The following is a 23,103-nucleotide window of genomic DNA, read 5'->3' on the forward strand; positions in this document are numbered from 1 at the left end:
GTGGAGTTGTTTATGATAGAAAGAGACTCCAGATAAGGCATGCCAGGAACACTGATTCCCAGGTGGGTGGAAAGCATTAGCATTTTACCCATATTTCTCATCAGCTTCCTGAGAATAATTGGGATGTACTTCCATTTGCACTTTATTCATTATGATGTAAGGTTTCTTGCTCAATAATTTCTCTTAACTGTAGAGACAGGCTCATAGCAGGTGTCCTGTGAAGCTGATGGTCAATACCAGAACCCAGGAGGACTGAGACCACTCCTGGAGGCCCGAGGCTGAGCTTCGCCCTATGAGGAATAGAGGAATATCACAACTCTGCTTCCCAGGAGCCAATGGTACTTGGAAACAAGTTTTCTTCCTATAGACCCCTTCACTCCAAGGATCTCCTTAGGCAGAATCTATGGGTCAGACAGCACCAAATTAGGGTTTATATTGTGAATCAGGATATAGAGGGTCAGGAACTCACCCTGCTGTTCTGGGCTCTCCTTCCCCTCATGCTGGGCCCATGCAACTGCTTGTCGCTGCTCAGGACTCAGATAGGCCATTTGCTCAGGAGTGACAGCGACAGCCTGAATACTGGTGAGACTTGATAGCTGGGTGGGATTGAACACCACCTGGAAGTGGGGATAGGCGTTAGTGTATACATGTAACTTTGGTTCTCCTGTTGTCAACCCAGACCCCAATGCAACAAAACTTACAGCAAATTTAGGAGCAGGGATGACAGAAATGGCCAGAGGGGTCAGCCCCTGGATCTGTCCCCGCAGCAGTGCTGAAAGAGCCAGGTCTGGGATTCCAGCTATTGAAGGAAGCAGGATTCATCTAAATGTCATAGGCTGTCATGTCTCTTCCCTTCTCTTCAAACCTAAAACTTCCCTTCCAACTATTCCAAAATTACTTTACCTTTTCTAACATTGTCTCTAACTCCTTATCTAAACATTTTCTCAGACTTCTGCTTTAAGAAGTCCAAAGCAATCCTCCACCCAGTCCACCCATGATATGGAAACCAAATCCTGAAATTTAGCACCAACATTTAGAGTCCAGCCTCCCCACCTGCTATTGTGCCAATTTCAGTGAAGATCTCAGGACCCCAGTTACTGACTGGGCCAAAACCACCAGGCAGCACAAGGAGGTGGGCCAGAACCTCCAGCTGTTCCTCAGAGCACTGGAGATGCAGGTTGCCCAGGAAGAGAGCTGCTTGGCTGTGGAAAAGTGGGAAGAAAGGAAAATTCAGCTTCAGTGATAGAGGCTGTGGTTAAGAGGGAAAGAGATGATTTCAAATGATCTCCCTTTTTTCATGGGACTACCCCTTCATAATCCTTCCCTCCCCAGAGAGCCCACCTTCACCTCAGCACCATCACCCACAACCCCTCTACAGGTGACCTAAACTCCCAACTGCTGATATGTTGTAGCTCCTCTGGTTGTAGTCCACAGAGTGTGTAACCCAGTGCTGTCAGGTGAATGAAGTCCAGGTGGCTCACATGCCGACCACTCTGCCGTAGGAAACTGGATACCACAGCCCGGAGCTAGAGTGGAGGTACATGCACATAGGATAAGAGAAATCATGGGGAATTAGTGAATAGGGAAGTTATTAGGGGATTAGGTAGTTGCTACTGGACCATATCCTTTAAAAAAAAAAAAAATCCCAGACCTGGCTCTTTCAGAAGATCCAATGGCCAAGGGGGAAGGTTAAAGATACCTACTGCTCAAGAAAAAAAGGAGGGGGGGGGAGAAAAAAAAGGAGGCAAAAGAAAAAGAGGCAGGAGAGAATATTATGTGTCCAGGACCTCACTGTGAATAAATCACCGAGTTCCTTAGATAGCTAGAGTGAGCTATTGAGAAATGACAGAAAGAATGGTCAGGGAGGGGCTGGAGTTGTAGCTCAGTGGTAGAGTGTTTGCCTAGCACATGTGAGGCACTGGGTTCGATTCTCAGCACCATACTTTTAAAAAAGAATGGTCAGGGAGGGTCACTGGAAAAAATTCCTTGGACTTTGGGTAACCTATAGGCCTGGGTCTATGGGATGGATTTTTGGGAAGTGGCAGGGAGGAGAGAAGGTATTACCTGGACAGAACTCCAGCCATCTATCTGCCCCAGGGTGCTCAGCACTCCCCAGTCTACCAGGGTCAGCTCTTGTAGCTCTCGTTCTCCTAGACCAATTAAGAGCCTGCCCAGCTGCAGGATCTGCTCTGGACGAAATCCTCGGGGGGGACCCCACAACTAGGAAAAAAAGAGGAATAATGTGAATGGAGAAAGCACCGCACTAGGAGTCAGAATGTTGGGTCTTAATCTTGTCTCTAACCTTAGCTGTGGAACACTGGGCAAATCACTTGCCTTTTCTTTACTTTCCTCAACTGTAAAATGAGAGAATTGGATTATAGTTTCTGGGACTAAAAAATTAGAGTATCAATAGAAAAAAGAAAACTCTAGTCTATGAGTTCTAAACTTTCAAGTACACCAGACTCACTGATGTATCTGTTAAAATGTAGATTCCTAGACCCAACCTGAGATTCTTAGTCTAATATGGGACCCCAGGAACAGCATTTTAAAAACCTGCCACTCCGATGGTTTAATACACACTAAATTTGATTCCCACTACTCTAGTCTCTCTATCCACTATTCTAGCCCCTTTCTTAAACATTGATCCCCTCTAATCTATTTGTGATCCAAAACCCTCTAACCCTTTAATCTCCTGTTTCTTCCCCTCTCACCCAACTCCCCATTTTCTTGTGTCCTATAACACTCTCAACCAACTTCCTCATGTTTTCCCCCCTGCAATTTCCTACTGGCTTCTCTATCCCTAACCTGCTTTGCCTTGCCCATGGCTGCTCGTAGTTCTTCTGGCCCAAGTCCTGGATCTCCTGCAAATAGTGCCAGGCAGTCCTCAAAGTCCAAGAGCTCCATCTCAGCAATTTGTGTTGCAGACCAGGCTGCTGGGAAGGTCCCCCTTATGTCTGCACAATTTGGTACAGGTTCTGAGTAGAAAGGCAGGTCTGGGAGTCAGTATAGTATTAAAATATGCCCAGAGAGATATCTGTACATGAATGACCTTTCCAACTTTTGGAGGGTGGGGTAGTGTAGGCAGTATGAGTCAAGGAATGATTATGGGTTGAGATTTATAGGGCTCAGAGGATATTAGAACAATAAGTGATTGAAGAGGAACAAGGGCTGATTTCATAAATGCACTACTGAGGAAGTTGCCCAGTAATTTAATGACAAAGCTAAATTAGAATCCAGGTATCTAACTCCAAAGAATTTCTAGCTCCCAAGTAGTCTTCTTCCTTCTGGGGATCTCAGTAGAGAGCTCCACACATAGCCCAGGAAGAACTGAGTTAAGAGTCCTAGACTAAAAACCTAATGGGTTATAAACTCCCAGAATCACAGAACCTTAGAACTAGAAAGGAATTTGAATATCATCCCTCCAATCATTTTGTTTTGTAAATTACCAAACCAAACCTGCTACCACAGATTTGCGAATTTGCTCTAAGGACTCAGCACACCACTGAGCTAAAACCCCAGCTCTAGAGGCCAGACTTCTGACTGCATCATTGTTTGAGACCCTCTCCTGTATGGCCTGCTGGAAATATGAGTATTTGGGTAGCTTCACCTGGAAGATCCTCAGCAGCTGGCCGCACAAACCCAGCTACCAGGGCTGCTTTCTTGGGAGTAAGATGTGGCCCCCGACACAACTGTCCAACTCTGCTCTGTTCCCAGCTATGCTGCTTTTCTAGAAGCCGCTCCAGGGTCTCTGGACCCAAAGCCTCCTGCATGACAGAGGAAAGGGAAGGTGGGGAGAGCCACACAGGATCAGGGCCAGTTGCTGCAGCTGCTATGTCTGTCAGCAGTACTTTCCAGAATCAGACTGCACACTTTTTGGTCTAAGATCCCCAATACCAGCTTATAGTCCTCTCTATGCATTTACTCTCCTTTGTTCTTTCATCTCACCCTGGGGATCAAGGAAATATCTTCAGTAGACAGAGTAAATACTAGGCGTCCAGCTTGCTCTACTTCATCCTGGCTCCAGAGCTCTGGTTTCCTGGGGGACAGGAAGAAGACCATGGGCTAGGGAGCTGAGGGATATGAGGATATGCTAGGATTGGGAGAACTTAGGACTTAAGCAAGTGGAATAGTCTGCCCCTGAAGATGATGGTTGAGGGGCTGGGTATAGGGTAAGTTAGAATCTGAAGTTCTCAAAGGTCCATACCCAAGAACAGGCTCCTGTAACAGCAGCCATCCCAGCTCTGTAGCAAACGTCTCTCCTAGGCAGAATCCCTGCAGCTGACTGAGATGGGATAGCAGGATTGGTAGGGGAATTCGCCGTGTGCTCTCTATCCCTAGGAATCCAACCAAGGGACCCAGTTTCTCCAGCACTTCCTCTGAGATTGGGGTCTCCTTTGGAGCCTGGAGAAGAGTATCAACCCTTGGACAATTTATCTCTGACTCAGAGTACCAGCCTCTTTGATCCAGACACCAAGCCCCTTGACCTTCCCTCCCTCATGCTCCCAAGTTAGCATCTTTGTGAGCTCATTACCTTTGTTCACATTTTAAAAATAGTGAATGAGCCCAGATATGAGGAGGCATAAAGACTGAAAGGTGGAATCCAAGAGATTTCTTGAACTTCAAGGGGTATGGACAAGAAACATGAAGCAGATTATCAAGGAGTAGAATCAAGAGGCAGATCTAAGGGGATAAGGCCTTATGCATAGGAACCTATTTAGCAGCAAGGAGAGGGAGGTGGGGGTGAGAACACTGTTTGAAAGGTACACATTACCAAGGGTAACAGATCTGAATCTGGAAGCATGAACTCTTACCAGGTTTTGTAGTACCCTCTCTGCCAAGGCTGCCTGGTGGATTGGGGTCAGTGCTAGCAGCTGCTCTGGAGCTCCTTGTACCAGCTCTACCACCAACATAATAGATTCATCAGACAGTCTGTCCATCAACTGGATCCTATTATAGCAATTAGACAACAGGTGCACTCATTTGGAACCGAGCCAAGTTGAGAAAGGACCCCACATTCCCCAGATAATTTATGTGACTAGATCAAGCCCTGTGACCATGAACAGGAACTGATATCAAACAGCCCTGAACAAATTCTCACTGTTTGCTTGAAGGGAGAGAACAAAGAGAGTGACCTATTTCTTGTCTTCCTAAAAAGAAATAACAATCTCACCTGATCTAATGGACTCCAAAGCTCTAGATATTAGTTATTAAAATTCTTCACACCTTTTCACAAATGAGGATTTCTGATTCATGGTCTTAATCTTTCACCTCATCCATGCCCTTGGGATTCTAAGTTATCTCAGAGAACCAACATATTTAAATGGATTTGAATGGCATTAATAAAAACAAAACCAAAGCCCTTTTGCCCAGAAATCAAAGTGATATCCTGTACTCTGTACAAGGTTGCAAATTCTGGAACTGGGCCAGTTATATACGAGAGCCAAAATCAATGGAAAGGCATATAAAAATGCATATATGGAGTCAACAGCTTTTTACCATCACCACATCCCCTGGACCACTATAACCCTTCCTTCTCCCACTCTGACTTACAGTTCAGATGGCAGTGAGGTGAAATGGGATCAAAAATGGGAAAATAAATATATCAGGGAGATATTCATAAGCTCCTAGGATCTCTGTGATGGAGAGGACTTAGGTTCATCTGGTCCTCCCAACCCATACTTGAATCTGCTCCATAGCATTTCTGCCACAGAGCCACCCAGCTTAGGATTGAATAGCTCCTATGGTTGAAAACTTGGACCGGAACCACCATTTGACCCAGCTATCCCACTCCTCAGTTTATACCCAAAGGACTTAAAATCAACATACTACAGTAATGCAGCCACATCAGTGTTTATAGTAGCTCAATTCACAACAGCTAAACTATGGAACCAACCTAGATGTCCTTCAGTAGATGAATGGATAAAGAAAATGTGAAACATACACACACACACACACACACACTGGACTATTACTATTATGGCGTTTGCCAGAAAATAGATGGAGCTGGAGAATATCATGCTAAGTGAAATAAGCCAATCCCAAGAAACCAAAGGCTGAATGTTTTCTCTAATAGGTGGATACTAATTCACAATAAGGAAGAGTCACTAGAAAAGAACAGAGTTACCTTAGTTTAGGAAGAGGGAAGTGAAGGGAGGAGAGGGGAAGGGATTGGGGATAGGAAGGATAGAACAAAACAGACATTATTACTTTATGTATATATATGACTGCATGACCAATGTGATTCTATAACATGTACACTCAGAAAAATGAGAAACTATGGGGCTGGGGTTGTGGCTCAGTAGTACAGAGCTTGCCTAGCATGCATGAGGCACTGGGTTTGATCCCTGGCACCATGTAAAAATAAAATAAAGATATTATATCCATCTACAACTAAATATTTTTTTAAAAAATGAGAAATTATATCCCATCTATGTATGATATATCAAAGTGCATAAATATATTCTACTGCATGTATAATTAAAACAAATTAAAAATTTTAGAAATTGCCACAAACAACTAACAAATAATCTCAATAATTACAGTTGTGTTAGTTGTTGTTGATGTGTTTTATTAAAACTCAGAAACCATTTCTCCTTTCATTGCCTTGAAATGTATGATTATCTAGGTCTTAGTAGCAAGTGAATAAATTCAATCAGACTTTCATAAAAAAAGAATGCACTACCTTAATTTCTCACATATTATATAAAAATTTGTTTTTAACTCATTAGTCCTTGTTAGTACGAAAGGACCAAGCCAGGTGCAAACTTCATGGATCAGCACAGCCTTTATTCAGCAATGAAATCACACATCTGATGGACCCACTTTCCTGGTAGAAAATGATATACTGGCTAAAGAGGGAGTCTGTGCTTATATATATAGGTTACTCTGAGAGGTGACTTAATTATTAACAGAGCATGTCAGTTTGGGCACTCAGGAAACAGATTTGTGAGAATTTGGAATTTTACTGGGCAATATTTTTACTTGGAGAAGAATGGAGGGTCTGGGGTCAGTGTTCAGTGCTTATCTCTTTATCTTCAGGGTCCCATTGTACTGTCACTGGGAAAGGATTTATCTGGGGATGGATCAATACTTTGGCTTCCTTTCTAGGGATTGTTCTGTCATGGGGAAAGAATGCACTGGGAAAGGATCAATGCCATCCATGTGCTGCCCTCCTCTTCATTTCCTCTTCCCAGACCACACTATTTTGGAGTTTGTCATTTTCCATATCTTACAGTCCTCATCTTGCCCTATGGAACTATTCAGAAATATGCCCTTATACATTCTATTTGATAGCCCCTCAGGGATTTGAAGGCATTTGTCATGTTTTTCATATATTTTCTCCACTCCTCAACATATAGAGAACACAAAGCCCTAAGAAGATTACAATCCTTTGGAAATTGTAGTCTGCAGAGCTGTAGTCTGCAGAATTGGACCATTGCCTCCCTCATTTCAGATACTCTTATTTGATTAATGTGGCCTGGGTTATATCAAGATTACTTGGCAAGTCACAGCACAATGTTGTCTCCCTCCCCTGTCCTATGTTGGAGCCATATTCTGGGAGCCAAGCAATTCACAGAGCAACTTTGAATAGAATCCTCTACTTTGGGCTATAAATGATATCAGGAAACCACCATACAGAAAACTGCTTCCTCTTGGGCATTCCCTAAGGGCAGATCTTCTAGTTGAGCTTTCTGAGGATCCAGTACCTCCAGCCATAGAGCTTACGGTAAATCCAGTAGTAGCTTGGTGTCAAGTTCACTCAGTTCTGGCCCCAGGGTAGTCAGTTCTGGCTCAGGCATTGTCATCCTCCGTTGGAGTTCCACCCAGATGCAGGACCTCTGTGGGACAGGGTGGGGAAGCAGGGTCAGTACAGAGCCAAGCATGGGTTCTAGGTTTCTGCACCCAGGGTCCCAGTCTTGGTGTTCCTGCTAGTTACTGCCCAAGTACCCTCTCTTACCAGGTTCCCTCGAACCCCAGTGGGCAGTTGATAGAGCATGTGTATCACTTCAAGAAAGTCTATCATTGAGTTGATCTGCTGCAGAAACTCACAGGACATGCCTCCTGCCAGGTTTCCCAGAGCCCTGTGGGAGTGGGTAGATGTAACACATGCCACAGCCTGTCTGCTCCTTGATATCAGCACTCTTAACACAAAGACAGATGTTCATTTATGGTCATTTACAGTTGGAGAAATGTTCATACACATATCTTCTCATTAACTTTCCCTAATATCGTCATTGTTTATCAGAGAAGAAAATAAAGATTTAGAGAAGGTCAATTGACATTCCCAATATCAATCTACCTGAAGTGTGGTAAACAGAGACAAGAACTATGTATTTAAGTTCTGAAGCCCCTAGCTCTTTTATTATGGGTGTGGGTAAACTAAAACCTATTTATTCCTATTTGTTTTTGCTTGGCCCATGGCTCTGAAGTTACCTTGAATTAAACAAATAACATCAATGTCTATTGGGAGTTTGTATTGGACCAGATACTATATTAAATATCTTATAGGACTTGTCATTGTTTTTAGTTATAGATGAACACAATACCTTTATTTTATTTATTTATTTTATGTGGTGCTAAGGATCAAACTCAATGCCTCATACATGCTAGGTAAGTGCTCTACCAGAGTTACAAATGCAACCCCTGCCTTGTCATTACTACCTATGAGGTAAGTACATTTTAATTCTCTTTCTATTAAAGAAAAGGTTGACGCTTGGAGAGGTTAAATGACTTGCCTAAGAGCACAAGTAAGTGATGGGGACCTGAACTCAGCTCTTCTGAGTTCCTTAGCTCTAAGTCAGGATGGGCATGGCACTGTAAAAGGACAGAAGGGCATGGGGGTGGGAGAACCAGAGGAATGCTGATGAGGCTGGACTATGAATTATCCATCCCTGTATCCCCCCTTGCATATCATAAGGTACCTGACACATGGTAAGAATTTTTAAAAAAATATTAGTGGGGGACTGGGGATGTAGCTCCATGGTAGAATACTTGCCTAGTGTGTACAAGGCCCTGGGTTTGATCCCCAGTACACACACACACACACACAAAAAAAATGTCAGTTAGATTAAATTGACCACTCAACACAAATTACTCACTGCAGATTCCTAAGGGTCAAGTTAGTGGGCACCTGCATCTTCTTCCAGAGAAACTGTACCTACAAGAGAAAAAAAAGAAGAGTTGCTTCCCAGCAAAGATATTGCCTAAGATGTTAGGGACTCAGTTCTGCCTCTCCACTCTGTAGACCATACCAGTCCCTATTCTTCCAAATAAAAGACAGAATGAGAGAGAGATTTGATTACAAATTACCCTAGGGATAAGCCACCAAATAGGGTAAAGGGTGGGTAAAGAAGATGGAAGAGATTGAGAGGAAGAAGTGAGAGAATTACCTGCTGCTCAGACCAGGGCAGCTCCCGATAACGTCTTCGGTTTGCTAGAAGAGCCGCAGTGTCCAGTTGTAGAAGTTTTAATGGGAGCAAGGGAAGCAGGCAATCTGGCCACGTGGTGGGGATGGGCTGCTGGTGTGATGGGCGTAGCAGTGTAGTAATAGATGAGAGGGTCTGCACTCAGCCCTCAGAGAAGGGGAGTCACAGGCATAGAAAGGAACCAAAGCTAGGATAGTGATGGAATGGCATTTGCCACTATAGCCATGAATACATAAACATCTATTGTAGTTAAGGGTTGCTGCTAGTTGGGCACCTGATAAGCTAATGTCCCTTAGTTTCTCTGAATCTTGGTGTTTTCATCTCAAAGTGTGGTGGTTGGCTTAAAAATTCTCAGGAACTTCTGGCTTTGACATTGTAGGACGATGGGATCATGCTGTCCTGTATCTGGAACTGGGAAGAACTACTAATATCTAAGTGGGCACAGAGCTAACTTGAGTTTTCAGACCACTGCAAGGCAAGTATGCAAGGCAACACAATCCAGATGGAACTGCCCCATACACAGAGAGGAGCTCAGTTGGGAGATCTCACACATACCTGACCAGGGATACACACAGCTGCACCAGCACCTATTGTACCCATATTTTTAACACCATCTTTCACCTGCATGATAATCAGCAATGTATTTGTGTAAGTTTGTATGTAAAGTAATTGGTAAGTATGGGGTAGGGAGGTTCCCTGATTATAAGAAATTTGCCCTCCTCCCATCTGGCACCCATATCCCTGATGCTCTCATCCTTCCTACACTCATACCCGAAAGGTCTGCAGCAATGCTGCGGTCTGGCAGGCAGAGAGGCGCGACAGTTCAGGGGCCAGGCAGGAACAGGCCCCAGTCAGTACTCTCCTAGGAATGACCTGGAGGGTCTGGGGACCAAGACCTGGCAGCAGAGAGTGCAAGGAGCAGAGCTCCTCCAGGGACAGCTGAGGAGCAAGAAAGACAAGAGGTCTGAGGAAGAGGGTAGAGTGGTGGGAAGACAACAGTCACAATGCAGCATGGCAATAGGTACGAGGGGGACTGAGAGGGCAGGGTAAAGGGGACAGAGATCTCCAGAGGGCTGCTGATCTCCAGAGGGCTGCTACTCACATCATGTCTAGGGAGGAGCCGTCCAAGGAGCAAAACAGCCTGGGATGGGATGAAATAGAAAACAATAGTCCTCAACAGGTTCCTAGGGCCTGCTCTCCAAAACTTCCAGCTCCCTCTCAACCATCCCCAGTGATCAACATGAGTCAGGTTCCTTCTTGAGCTAAGGAAGAGGAATGAGGAAGACCCTATTGGGATAGGGTTCACCTTTAGTGCTCACCCAGGGAAAGGAGGGGCTGATGTTGTCCCTAAATGTGATTCTCTTGACTAGGGCTCCAGAAAGTGACACTAGAGAGTAAGACAGGCCCACCTGGGCAGGTGTGACACTGGTTCCCTGTAGAGCAGGAAGCATGGCTCTAAGCTGGGGCTCTGACAACTCCTGAAGGAAGCGGAGGCCCAACTGAGGGAAGAGAGGGGCCCAGACTCGCAGCTCCCTGGGGCTTAGCACAGTTCCTCCAGATGAGCGCAAAACCCCCAAAAGTTCATACGCCACCTGTAACCGAAGAAGGTTTGAGACTGGAGAGAGAGACAGATGGATTTTAACCTCCTCTTTAATACCACACCTAAATTTCCAAGGACCTTTCCTTGGAACCAGGGATGGGACCAGAGTAGATTAAGTTCAAGATGGCAAAGGACGTTTTGGGGTACCACAGACCAGATAGGGTAGGGCCAAGAAGAGGTAGTAACAGGTAAGAATGACCATGGAGGGAGAAATGAAGGTATCAGAGGTAGGGGAGGGGTTGGTATCTCTGTGCTTGAGCTTGGTTGGTAAAATCAGGCAAGTCATCCACACATCTCAGAGAAAGGCTGGAGTTTTATAGGCCTGTGTCAAGGGGCTTACCCGTCCTTCTGGGCTGAGGGTCCCATTGGCTGCACATTCCAGCAACCCCTGTTCTACTGGTCCCATTGGATCACTCAGGGGCACCAGACTCTGCAACTCTTCAGGGCTCAGGAAACAGGCGAGGGACCCAAGTCTGAGGAGAGCATGAAACTGGCCTTCATGTGATTACAGAGCCTAGTACTAAGATAGGGACTATGTGAGTACGTGGCATAGGCAATTTGAAACTAGGAAATGTGGGCACCATATGTCTCTCCTGGAGCCCTACACAGCCTAGACCCATTGTGTACTCTCTTTCCCCTTCCTTCCTAGAACACCAATCCACATGGCAGCTATACCTACCTCTCTTCCTCTCCCATCTGGTCTGATCATTGTTCCCACAAACACTCACCTGCGTACCTGCTCCTCACCATCCTCAACACTCTGATTCACCAGGCTGCGCAGCACGTGTCGGGCATGCCCTGGCCCAAGACCTGCCACTGGCCAGCTATCTTCCAGGGCCTGGATCTGAGATGGGGAGGGTCATCCTGTGTTGGGGCACTATAGGACACTTACAGGGAGGGGCCCACTAGGAGACATGTCACTGATTCCTATCCCAACTACCAGAAGACAGGCCAGTCAAGTAAAGAAGATGATTTTCATACCTGGTGAGGGCTGAGCTGCAGAAAGTTCTCCAGAGGGAGGTGGGGGAGCAGAGGCAGTACTGCCCACAGCAACTCCTGGGGCCAGGCAGGCACTTCTCCAAACAGTTCAGGAGCCAAAAGTCGTTTTGCCAGGGCCTCCTTTTGTTCAGTCCTCATCCCTGGGCTGTGATTCCGGATAGCAGCCAGGCTATGGAGAATAATGGGTCTTAACCCTTTACCTATTCCAAACTATTGTCCCCTGATCTTCTGTAGCCCAGCTCTCATGGAAGGAAAGGAGACTGTCATCAATTTAACAGGGAGGAGTTGTGGACAGGGCTACTAGGGTCATGGGGATGGCCTGATACTAATGAAAACTGGAGGAGTGGTGCTTACACACTGTCATTGGCCAATAGAGACGGTGGGAAGCGCATCAGGTCAGAGACAGCCAAGAAGGGGATGAGTGGTGACAGGTCAATGAAGAGCTGGGAGGTAAGGCTTGGGTACCGCTGGAGCAGTAGGGCTGTCAGGCGACCCACAGCCTGCTCCTCGGATGGGGGCACCTGGGAGACATAGGAATGGATGCTAGCTCTGGAGATGCTCAGTATTCTTGCCATCTCCTCTCTGGAGTTCCTTCTCCCACTAAGGCAAGACTCTGGAATACTAGGTTCCAAGCAAACTTCATCCCTAGATTGCCCTCCATCATTGCTCCCTCCCCGTCTATGCCCACCTGCAACTGGGCCCAGGAACGATGCATGAGTGTCAGGAAGCCCTGTGCAGCCTCCATCTCTGCTGAAAGTACCAGCTGCTGGAGATTTTCTGGGGGCATGTGCAAGTATGCCTGGGAACAGGAGATCATGGTGGGCATGACCTCACTGGACAAGGACTTTAGGCAATGGCTGTCACCCAGTCCACCCCTGCACCCCTCCACCTGTTACCTGCACTAGAATCTGTAAGGCCCAAACACTCTTCTCCCTCTGTAGCAGATCCCACAGCACAGGCTGGTGGGGAAAAAGACAAGATGCCAAGATAGCCTCTCTTCTGTCCTCCTGCAGCTTCCCCAGGCACCCAAAATCAACTTGCAGGGATGATTATCCTCCATTTGAAGCAAGTATGTGTGTCTCTTCAGAGATTGAGCCCCATTAAGTCTGGGTCCATGTTCTAAGCTTTTCCATGTCCTCTCCCATGCCAGGTCCACAGTTGGCTCAACAAGTATTTGTACATCTAAACCAAATTACTACCAGTCTACCCGATTCCATTTCCTTGAAGCCAGAGCTTAAAAAAGGGGGCCCTAATGTGGGGTCAAGGATCTTTATATACCCAATAGAACCTAACAAAGTGCCTTGCACATAACAGATACTCAATGAATGAAATATGGTATTTAACATATTTTAAGCCCTTTCACTCTACAGAGAAGAATCTGAAGCCCAGAAAAACTGATCTACTTATCTAAGATCACACTAATTTATGGCATAATTGAACCCAGCCCAAGCCTTCTGATTTGTAGTCCCCCTGAATCTTTCTCATTCCTGATTTACCTTCCTATATACTGCCAACCCCCAGTTCTAACTTGGTAGGGAGGGGATTAGAGCCCTCTAACTTGATTCCTCTTCTTTCTGGAGCAGAAAGGGGGAGAATCAAAGAATGCAAAAGAATAATTATAATATAACATTTATTGTATGCTTATGTATCATACAGTGAGCTAAGCCCACAGCATGTCAGCATGTATTATCTCATATAATCCTTACAAGCCCCCTAAGGGATTGGCACCATTATTACTCCTAGTTTATAGATAAGAAGAGAAAGATATTGCTCAGAGAGGCTAAATAACCTATCCAAGGTTGATCATGGAACTAAGATGTGAACCCGAGCCTGTCAGACTCTAGAATTGTGTGCTTACATCACTGTAAATACATTCTCCTGCCTCTCACATTGAAGGAATTCCCCTGGAGGTCCCTCCCTTATTCCAGGAACTTTCCCCCAAGGGAAACTCACTCACACTGAAGCAAGACAGCAGCTCCATCTTGCTCATGCCAGAGCTAAGGCTGATAGTGGGTTCGAAGTCTGCTGGGGTTGGTTGTTCCTGCTCCAGGTACTCCCCAACTGTCCGCAGCACACTGCGCCGGCCCTCTGGGCGGAAAGCATCCCAGAAGGAGCAGTTGTCTGAGAGACTGGAGAGCAGCAGGGCCTGGCCCAGCATCCCTTGGGCCTCAGTCCCTCCAGCCCCTGGACCCAGGAGAAAGGCCAACAGGCGCAGGAGATAGTGCAAGCGAGTGGGGTGGGCAAGGGCCGGCACAGAGGACTGACAGCGTGGTAATTGGGATAGCATGCCAAGCATGAATGGGCCTGGAGCCAGGCAGAGTGGAGATGGACCCAGAGGTGGCAGAGAAGGCAGAAGGGGACCTAGTAGCCCTTCTAGAAAGCAAGTGTCATTGCCCCCACGACTTATCCTGCACTGGCCTGCTAGCCAAGGCCAGAAGGGCACCAGGGCCTCATACATGGTGTCATTGGCACAGACCATCAGCAGGAAGCTGCCTCCATCTGGGCAGCGTTCTCCACAGGGTCCAATGTGGCAGGGTGGGAAGGCAGTGGCATCTGAGGTTGGGCCCTGGCACACATGCTGAACCCAAGCCTGGTTGCTGGGTGGCACAGCCTGTAGACTTGCCTCCACACACAGTTGTTCAGCCCACAGAGTCTCATTCTCCAAAAAGCAGCCCCAGAAGATCTCTGGGGTGAGGGGTACAGGGGGCAGGCCTTCAGGGCAGCTGGTGGGAGGTGGGAGCAGGCCAGCACAAAGCCGCTTTACCAGGCGGCGATTGGGGCCAGATAGGACTGAAAAGGAGAGGTTGCTACAGATTGCATCCAGAAACTGATCAGGAAACTGGTCATGGCAGGCCTGTAGCCAGCCTTGGGCACCTGGTGCCCATGAGACTGCATACCACACAGCTGTCTGGCAGATGGCAGCGGTGCTGGGAGGGGGTTGTGGGGTGGCAGGCTTGGCATGCTGGCAGAGCAAGTAGATGGAGAAGTTGGAAATGCTATAGGGTGGTGCTGGGCCTGAGTGATTCTCGCAGAGGGCCTCCACAGAGATGGCTCGTTGTTGGCGAGGGCTGAGGTGGGCTGAGGGCTGGGAAGTCCTGGGCAGAGGAACACCGGTGCTCAGGCAGTGGAGGAGGGCAGGAGGTGGGGGTGGTGATCCAGATAGGAAGCCCAGTGCCTGGACATCCCAGGAAAGATTGTGCCGGATGCCCCTGGGCGTAGAGGGAGGAACAGGCAGGATCTGGTTAGATCACATTTCTTCCAACTGAAGAGTATGACCCTACCCCAGAGCCCTGCAGAGGGCATGGAAAGCATAGGCTTTTCCAAAAATGAGGTTCCTGAGTGTAGGTGTTACTGGATTAAATTCTAGGATGAAGAAAAGGAGAGAGCTGTGCTGCCAAAGCACAAAATCATCTAGGAACAGCCCCAGTTGGACTCTGTTCTGTCTACCTGACTCCTTCCTTTCTCCTTTTTTCATCTGGTTTTAGGTAGCTTAAACTCAATCCTTGATTGGCCTCATATCAGGAAATCTGCCTAGCAACTGAATATGCCTAACTACGCTGACACTGATGTACTGAATTAGTAAGGGAGTAGAGGAATTCAGTCTTTCTTCTTTTTCCATACCCCATCTTTATTAGCTAAAGTTTATTAAGCCAGGTACTGTTCTAAGCAGTTTATACATACAATGTCAACTCATTTCATACCTTACAACAACTCTGCAGTAACTAATATTATCATCTTTATTTTACAAATGGGGAAACTGAGACATAAAGTATGTAACACGCCGAAGTCCACGTGGCTAGGAAGAGATGGACAAAGAACCCTAACCCAGACATTCACACTCCAAAACCCCTAAGCCACACTCCTCCCATCAGTTTTCTCCTTGGCTCTATAGGCTGATGTCTTCAGCCTCCAACTCTAGAGTTCCCAGGTCCAACCCCTCAGAACTGGTCTTTTGTTACTTACCAGAGAAGCAGCTGTTGAAGGTTACCTAGGAGGAAAAGAGCAAGAAAGAGAACTACCCCAATCTCACCCATCTTGCTCTACCTCATCCAAGCCCCCTACCCAGCATCACTCACCTCCCTGGCACTGCCCATTGACATCAGGCTCTGGCTGGCCCAGAATGGAAAAGACCTCATCCTGCAGGGAGTGAGTGACACGGAGCAACCCTTCCTGGAAGGCAGCATAGAGGGGGGCCCCCACTGTGCGTAGCAGACCACCCCAAAGAGCTTCCTCAGAGCCCAACTCCCCTGCTGGGGTAAGCAAGCCCAACAAACCCTGCAAAAAGTGAGGGGCTGGCTCCCTCCCATTGAGACCTGTGGCATTGGTGGTGTCCACACTGGACTGCACCTGCACCAGGGCCTGCCAGCGTGTGCCCTCTAACAACAGCAGCAGAGAAGGCAACCAGTCAGCAGCCAGGACACAGTCAGAGGGACCATCACGGGTGCATGGGGGTCGTGTAGGGGCAGGGGGCCCTCCAGGAACTAAGGCTCCCAGCAGTACCTCCACGAGGCCACCCAGCACACCTGCCTGGTGCACCAGGAAGTCCCGGGGAGTTTGTTCCTGTCCCAGCAGTGCCAGCACATCCCCCAGCAGCCCCAGCATTGGCTCCCAGTCTGGGCTGCCTCTCAGTGTCACTAGGAAATCATGGAGCCGGAGAGCTGGGGGCTGGAGAGGTGGGGGCTCTCCCACTGGTCCCTCCCCCATTCTCCCAGGCTCAAAAGAGGAAGAAATGTTGGCCAGGAATGCAGAGAACCGTGAACGGCTGAGGGAACTCTGGGGAGCCTGGTCCAGAGTAGAGAGGAATGATTTCAAGAGAGAGAGACCAGGGTCCAGGGACTGAGGTCCGGTAGGGGTCAGAGTCACTGTAAGGAGAGAAACCAGAGGTCACTAATAGGGAGAAAAAGCCCAGTCAGCCTTGCCCCTGAACACAATTCCCTGCCTGCATGTAAAGATGAAATGAGGTCCCTTTCATTGGCAACAATCTCTGCCCCTCTTCCTTGTCCCTTTAGTATTTTTTTTTTTCCTATCTGGTTAACCTACACATTCTTACATCTCTTTCTAAGCAACCCTCCCCTTAATCCTCAACACTGTTCTCTGTATCTCTCACCTGTGCAGGACAGCAGCAGGAGCAGCAGTGGGGGCCAGAGGCTCAGAGCCATGTTTCCAGGTAAGCACTGGTACCAGAGGTGAGTTCTGGTTATTCTCACCTTGTGTGGAATAGCCAGGTGAGGGCAGGGCACTATAGGCACCCCGAGGCTCCACTGACATGGTAGTGTGGTCTTTCAAGAAACAATATCTGTAACCTGATAGCAGGTTTGTCACCTGAGCCACTGAATACCTGATCCTTTAGCTCTGGAAAGGGTGTGTTTCTGTGAGAGAAACCAATGATAGGAGATCCCAGGAGGCCCTTGGAGGAATCCAAGGAGTTATTTTGAGTTAGGAGCCAGGGATGCAAAGAGAAGTAAGCAGACATAGAAACAGAGAACTGGAGATCATATGTGTAATCTGGGGGTCTGTAGAAAAATATAAGAAAACAAAGAGGATGCAAAGGAGCTTAAAAAGCAAGTAGGATTCAAGGAAATTGAGGAAGGAAGGAGGCCACAAAGAAAGGAACTGGGCAATCAGGTATAAACTGAAAGGAGGAATGATGCCAGACATGGTGCATGGTACACACCTGTAATTCCAGTGGCTCAGGAGGCTGAGGCAGGAGGATCACAAGTTCAAAGCCAGCCTCAGCAACTTAGCAAGGCCCTGTCTCAAAATAAAAAATAAAAAAGGGCTGGGGATGGCACTCAGTTGTTGGTGCCCCTGGGTTCATTCCTTGGTACCGAAAAAGAGGGGAATGACAACAGAGGTCTGGCCCAAAGATGGATCATTCAGAAAAGGGAGCTGCTTTAGATTCAACCAAGAACCCAAAAATGTTAAGATATGAACAGGACCCAGAGATCACAGAGACCAAACCTTGCAATTTACACATCAGAAGGAAACAGACCCAGAGAGATGTGACTTTCTTATTAGACATTCATATATTTGGGGTTTCTCTTTGTCTCTGGTTCTGTAGCCTAGGTGAAAGTCCTATAAAAAAAATCTCAGAGATAAACCAGATTAATCACTGTGCAAGGAGTTACTATTCCCTCTTGGATTGCTCATAGAATCCTTGGATTGCTCAGAAGGATCCTATTCAAAATAAGCTGGTGATCAGGGTTAAAAGTTATTTCTATCTCTCTTTATATCTTTCCAAAGCTCTTTACTTGACTCCTACTATAAACAGTAATTAACACTGAGATTCCCCCCAAACCTTTTTTTCTGTCTCTCTTTTCTAAGCACCCTTCCTTATCTTCTCACCAAACCTACACATTCAACTCCATTATCAATACTGAGAATCACAGAATTTTAGAGGTGGAAGTGACACAAAGAAATCTCTGGTACAAAATTCTCATTTTATACACAAGAAAATTGAGGCCAATGAAATGAAATGATTTGCCCCAAGTTACTAAGGGAGTTGGGATAGTGCTGGGATTTTCCAAAGCCAGTCAAAAGCAGGGACCCGTGAGATGATCAGTTGTATCATTATTTTCAATATTTCCCTTTTGTTCATCAAGAGTACCCTATCTGGGGCTGGGGTTGTACCTCAGTGGTAGAGTACTTGCCTGGCATGTGTGAGGCCCTGCTGGGAGCCATTAGCCAAGTAGGTATGACAATTTCCTTGCCAGCGTACCCCATGTTGCAGTGACATTGAATGTAGGTGACCTTGCTCAAGGACCAGGGCGGATTAGGGTGTTCCCGGTTTAAGATAATCGGGTTTAGGGCGTTCCCAGTTTAGGTTCCAGGTTTAAGGTTTAAGATTATTCCTGCTGGGAATAGGGCGTATCCTGCTGCCTGAGTTCCCCTTGAGTTCTCACAGGATTCAGACAGTATTTTTTGGGAGATAGAAGCCCAGTGGAGGTGGATTTGGGCAGAGAACGTGGATTTCCCCAGAATGTGTTTGTAGAGTGCTGGTGTGAGTTCGGGAATAAAGAGTTGCTGTTTGAATCTACAAGCTGTGTGGTGGCTCGTGATTGTGTGCCCAGCCAGACTGCGGCATTTGGTGGCCCGTACGGGGAACTTCTGAAGCTTAGAGGTAAGTAAAATTTCTCACCCTTGAGGAAGAGAGAAAGAATGGGTGAACATTTCAAAAAACAACGTGTTATTGTTTTGATTTATTTTGTTTTTATTTCAAGTTGCCTGTTCCTAGAACTTTCTCAGGCAAACTGGGGAAAATGGTTGACTCAAGGTTTGAAGTTGTTCGCCTCCGAGCAAGAGAAATTGTTAGAGGAAGGAGGCACCCCAGTGAGACCAAGAACAATTAGGGCATATGTTGATACAATACAAAAATGTAGCCCATGGCTTTTTAAAGACGAGTTATTAAGTATATTAATGGGACCATCATGGTATCCTGTAGAAAGATTTTTCTTCAACAAGAAAGAGATGACTAGTTCTGTTTACTAAATTTGTCTAAGATCTTGGTTTTTACAGACATCTAATTAATTTACAAAGCTAAAGTGTTAAAATATCAACCACTAAATATAAAATCAAGTACTCTTTACTTATTAAGTTCCATATGATAATATATTTAAACATTATGTGTGTTTTCATAAATTGGTAAATGGAAAAAATGTTTAATATTGCTTTGTGTCTGTGTCTTTGCTAAAACAAGGTTACTAAGAGTTAAGATTCTATCATGTGTAATTTATATACAAAGAGTATAAGAAGTTTCAGTTGGGTTTCAATTATAGTATTATAGTATCATAAAAAACATGAAAGTCTTTCATCTTATTAAAGTGGAGTAATTTGTCTAAATCAGAAATTTTATAAGAGTTGTTTCAAAATGTGAATTCTTAAAAGGGTTAATGGTTAAAAAAGAGAAAAAGATTCAAGATGTGGAAATATATTAATATAAAAGGTTAAAGGAAAAAGAAATGTTTCTAGATGAGATAATCTCTGTGTGGTAAAGTAAAAAGTTGTAAAATGCCATTTAAAAAGATTTTGAGGAAACTAGACTTACTTTAAAAGCTTGAGAAAGGAAGAAAGAAGAAAAAGGTATTTGTACATGGCAGATTGAGACAAAACTTCTCAATGGAGTTAAAAAAAAAAAAGCCTTTGGTTGAAGGGCAGCCATGTAAACTAACATTAAAGCAATTTAAACAAAATCTAAGCCTCGTTTAAAAGAGTGAAGTTGTAGGTGGTGAAAAAGTACATTTAAAAGTACAGTATAGATGATAATTAAAAGGCTTTAAAAGGTTAAATTGAAGGTGGTCGAGATACCTTCATGGCGGAAAAAAGATTGCTTTATTGCATCATTCGAAGCCTAGTTAATCTTAAAGACATTACTTAAAAAAAAAATGGGAAGATAATAGGATAAAAGATATTTAGATAAAGAAGATTAAAAATTTAAAGTGAAAAACTTTAAAGACAGAAGTACAGAAAGGTAAAAAAAGAGAGAAGATGTAGAAAGATAAAAAAGATATAGGAAGATAGAAAAAATGTAGGAAGACAATAATTTTAAACCCACAAAATAGGAAAAAGAAAACTAAGAGAAAAAAAAAAAAAAGCAACTAAGGGTGAATGTACAAACCTTAGGGGGAAAAAAAAAACTAGAAGATAGAAATAAGATAAAAAATGGTTGAAAATGTCAAGTAAGGTATTTCAGATAGAAAAATGCAAAAAGCTAGACAACTATTAGATACAGACATATACTTATTAAAGCAAAAAGAGGGAATTGGAAAGGGGTATATATCCCCCAAAGATAAACTTAAAATAACCCTTTTTACTCTAAACTTTTAAAATTTGGATTCATCAGGACTTAGTGCTGCAGAAAGACATATGTATCCAAAAAATGTACATAAGCCTAAAGTACTTTGGAAAGATATTCTAACAGGACAATGGAAAGGTCCTGACCCAGTGATTGTCTGGAGTCGGGGGTCTGTTTGTGTTTTTCCACAGGGAGAACAGCAGCCAATTTGGATTCCAGAGAGATTAACTAAAACAATTTCTACAGATCGAAAAGAAGATGATTTGACTCAAATCCATAACAGCTGATATCCAGAACTCCAGCTTGGCCATTCTTACATCTGCGACAGTGATTAACCAGGATGCTTTTTTCAATAGCTATTTTATTATTGCATTTTCCCACATCATAAAGTTCTATTTTATTTTTTGAGCTCATACAAACCTAGGTTAATGTTTTTCTGATCAGTTTTATTTTTTAACTGTGAAGTTTTTAAACATTGCAATGGAGATTTCACCTAGGTAAAGCTACAAGGCCTTTACTATTTTCTTATGTGTTGTACGTTTGTGTACACTCTTGTGTTTTGTGTTGTATGTCTGTATGTGCGTATGTCCATATTTCTTATATGAGGAGCGCTCATGAAAAAATGGATCCGAATTATTATTATTTTTTTTATTCACGTGATTTAAATGGTTTAATTTAAATTAGGTAAACAGCTGTTAAGGATTGTTTTTAAAGGTGGTTAACAGATCTGTTTGTTTACTAATTTAAATTAGGTAAAAAGCTGTTAAGGATTGTTTTTAAAGTAGGTTAACAGATCTGTTTGTTTACTTTCACCTTTCCTTTTCATTATATTTAATAATTCTTTTCAGGATAATGTCTTTTTAGCATCATTGCCAGAATTCCTATCTTCATCCCAGTGCCGGTGAAGACAAAGATAAAACCAAACTACAGCTTCTATGATAGCTATCACAGTAAGCTGTATAAACTGATGCATCAGTGAATATAACTCAACAAGTAATGCTCAATCAAGGAGTCAACTTACTTTGGGAGGAAACGGATTTTGGGAGGAAATGGACATATTGATAGATTCCTCCGCTTTGAACTGCTTGCAAAACTTGCCTGAACTATGTAACTATCGTTTGGTGCAGCGAATTGTGGTAATGCTGGCATGTCTTTGCTGATGGTGTCACTAGTGATGCAATTTTTATTTCCTTGCCAGCGCACCCCATGTTAATTGTGGTAGTGCTGACATATCTTTGCTGATGGTGTCACCAGTGATGCAATTTTTCCCAAGGAGCCGTCAATTGGCTTGGTGTTGTGGCATTTCTGTATCCTCCTCCCTTCTGCTAGTGATGGTCTAAAATTTGGGGGCCAATGGCTTATGCTGGACCGGTAGTCAGTGACGGGTATGATCCAATTGCAGTGGTATCAACCTAAGACAGGAGGCTGACGCCTAAAGGTCAGTTTTCCGATGACGGGTAAGAACCATATGTTGAATTGGACAACCTACCAGGCACGGTCCTTAAGCCACATTAACCTCACTCCCCCACTGGCACCAAGGCCAAATTTGGGGGCCAACAGAGGTGAGGCAAAGAACCTCACCCCCCCCCACTGGTGCATAGACCTATCCACAAGTATGGCTGTGTGCTGGACCGGTAGTCAGTGACGGGTATGATCCAATTGCAGTGGTATCAACCTAAGACAGGAGGCTGACGCCTAAAGGTCAGTTTTCCGATGACGGGTAAGAACCATATGTTGAATTGGACAACCTACCAGGCACGGTCCTTAAGCCACATTGCTTGTTGTTTAATTAATCAGAAGGGGGGGAGAAGGCCCTAGGTTTGATCCTCAGCACCTAAATAAATAAATAAATTTCCACTGACAACTAAAAAAATATTTTAAAAAAGTACCCTATCTAATCTGAAAAGCAGAGAGGAGAATCAGAGAGAAAAGATGACTTGTATTGCCAAAATCTTCCTAGTTTTTGGTTTCAGCTCATCCCGCAGTTCACCTGATTTTCTGCCCTTGATTCTATAATAACTCCCTTATAATAAATTCCCAATCCCACCCCCCCCCTTTTCTTTTTTGCTTATGGGGTAGCAAAAAGTAAGATGGGCTAGGTTCAAATCCTGGCTCCAACATTTACTAGCTGTATGTTCCTGGGGCCATTTCTAAACTCCTGGGTCATAGAGATCTTTTATACAAAAAGTAAAAGTTACTAGTATAGAGTTGTAATGAGGATTAAATTCGAAAATGCATTTAAAATATTTAGTAAAAGAGCTGGGGAATATCTCAGTGACAGAGAACTT

The 23,103-nt window shown here is 44.9% G+C and overlaps 1 protein-coding gene across 1 annotated transcript; it reads right to left on the reverse strand.

Annotated features, from left to right (window-relative positions):
• Window positions 1-123: 123 nt before the first annotated feature.
• Window positions 124-17,183, reverse strand: Strc (stereocilin). The gene is made up of 29 exons (XM_027925918.2): window positions 17,132-17,183; window positions 16,101-16,886; window positions 15,988-16,012; window positions 13,982-15,233; window positions 12,921-12,983; window positions 12,713-12,823; window positions 12,379-12,545; window positions 12,007-12,193; window positions 11,754-11,869; window positions 11,366-11,498; window positions 10,835-11,017; window positions 10,528-10,566; window positions 10,197-10,364; window positions 9,981-10,046; window positions 9,390-9,515; window positions 9,099-9,157; window positions 7,958-8,081; window positions 7,726-7,838; window positions 4,812-4,947; window positions 4,205-4,401; window positions 3,946-4,036; window positions 3,608-3,764; window positions 2,806-2,975; window positions 2,065-2,220; window positions 1,384-1,526; window positions 1,054-1,202; window positions 702-799; window positions 470-617; window positions 124-290 (listed from the first exon to the last, which is right to left on the reverse strand). Exons 1-29 carry the CDS (start codon window positions 17,181-17,183, stop codon window positions 202-204), a joined length of 5,304 nt encoding a protein of 1,767 aa, XP_027781719.2. The 3' UTR covers window positions 124-201.
• Between the last annotated feature and the right edge of the window lie 5,920 nt (window positions 17,184-23,103).

The sequence above is a fragment of the Marmota flaviventris genome, chromosome 2 (genome assembly GCF_047511675.1).
Source record: "Marmota flaviventris isolate mMarFla1 chromosome 2, mMarFla1.hap1, whole genome shotgun sequence".
Lineage (NCBI taxonomy): Eukaryota > Metazoa > Chordata > Mammalia > Rodentia > Sciuridae > Marmota > Marmota flaviventris.

Coding starts and splice junctions, on each gene's coding strand:
- Strc (XM_027925918.2), bottom strand. CDS start 17,183: ATGGCTCTGAGCCTCTGGCCCCCACTGCTGCTCCTGCTGCTGTCCTGC. Junction 12,546..12,712: donor GTTCCTGGGCCCAGTTGCAG/GTGGGCATAGAC, acceptor TATGTCTCCCAG/GTGCCCCCATCCGAGGAGCA. Junction 10,365..10,527: donor GGCTCCTCCCTAGACATGAT/GTGAGTAGCAGC, acceptor CTTGCTCCTCAG/CTGTCCCTGGAGGAGCTCTG.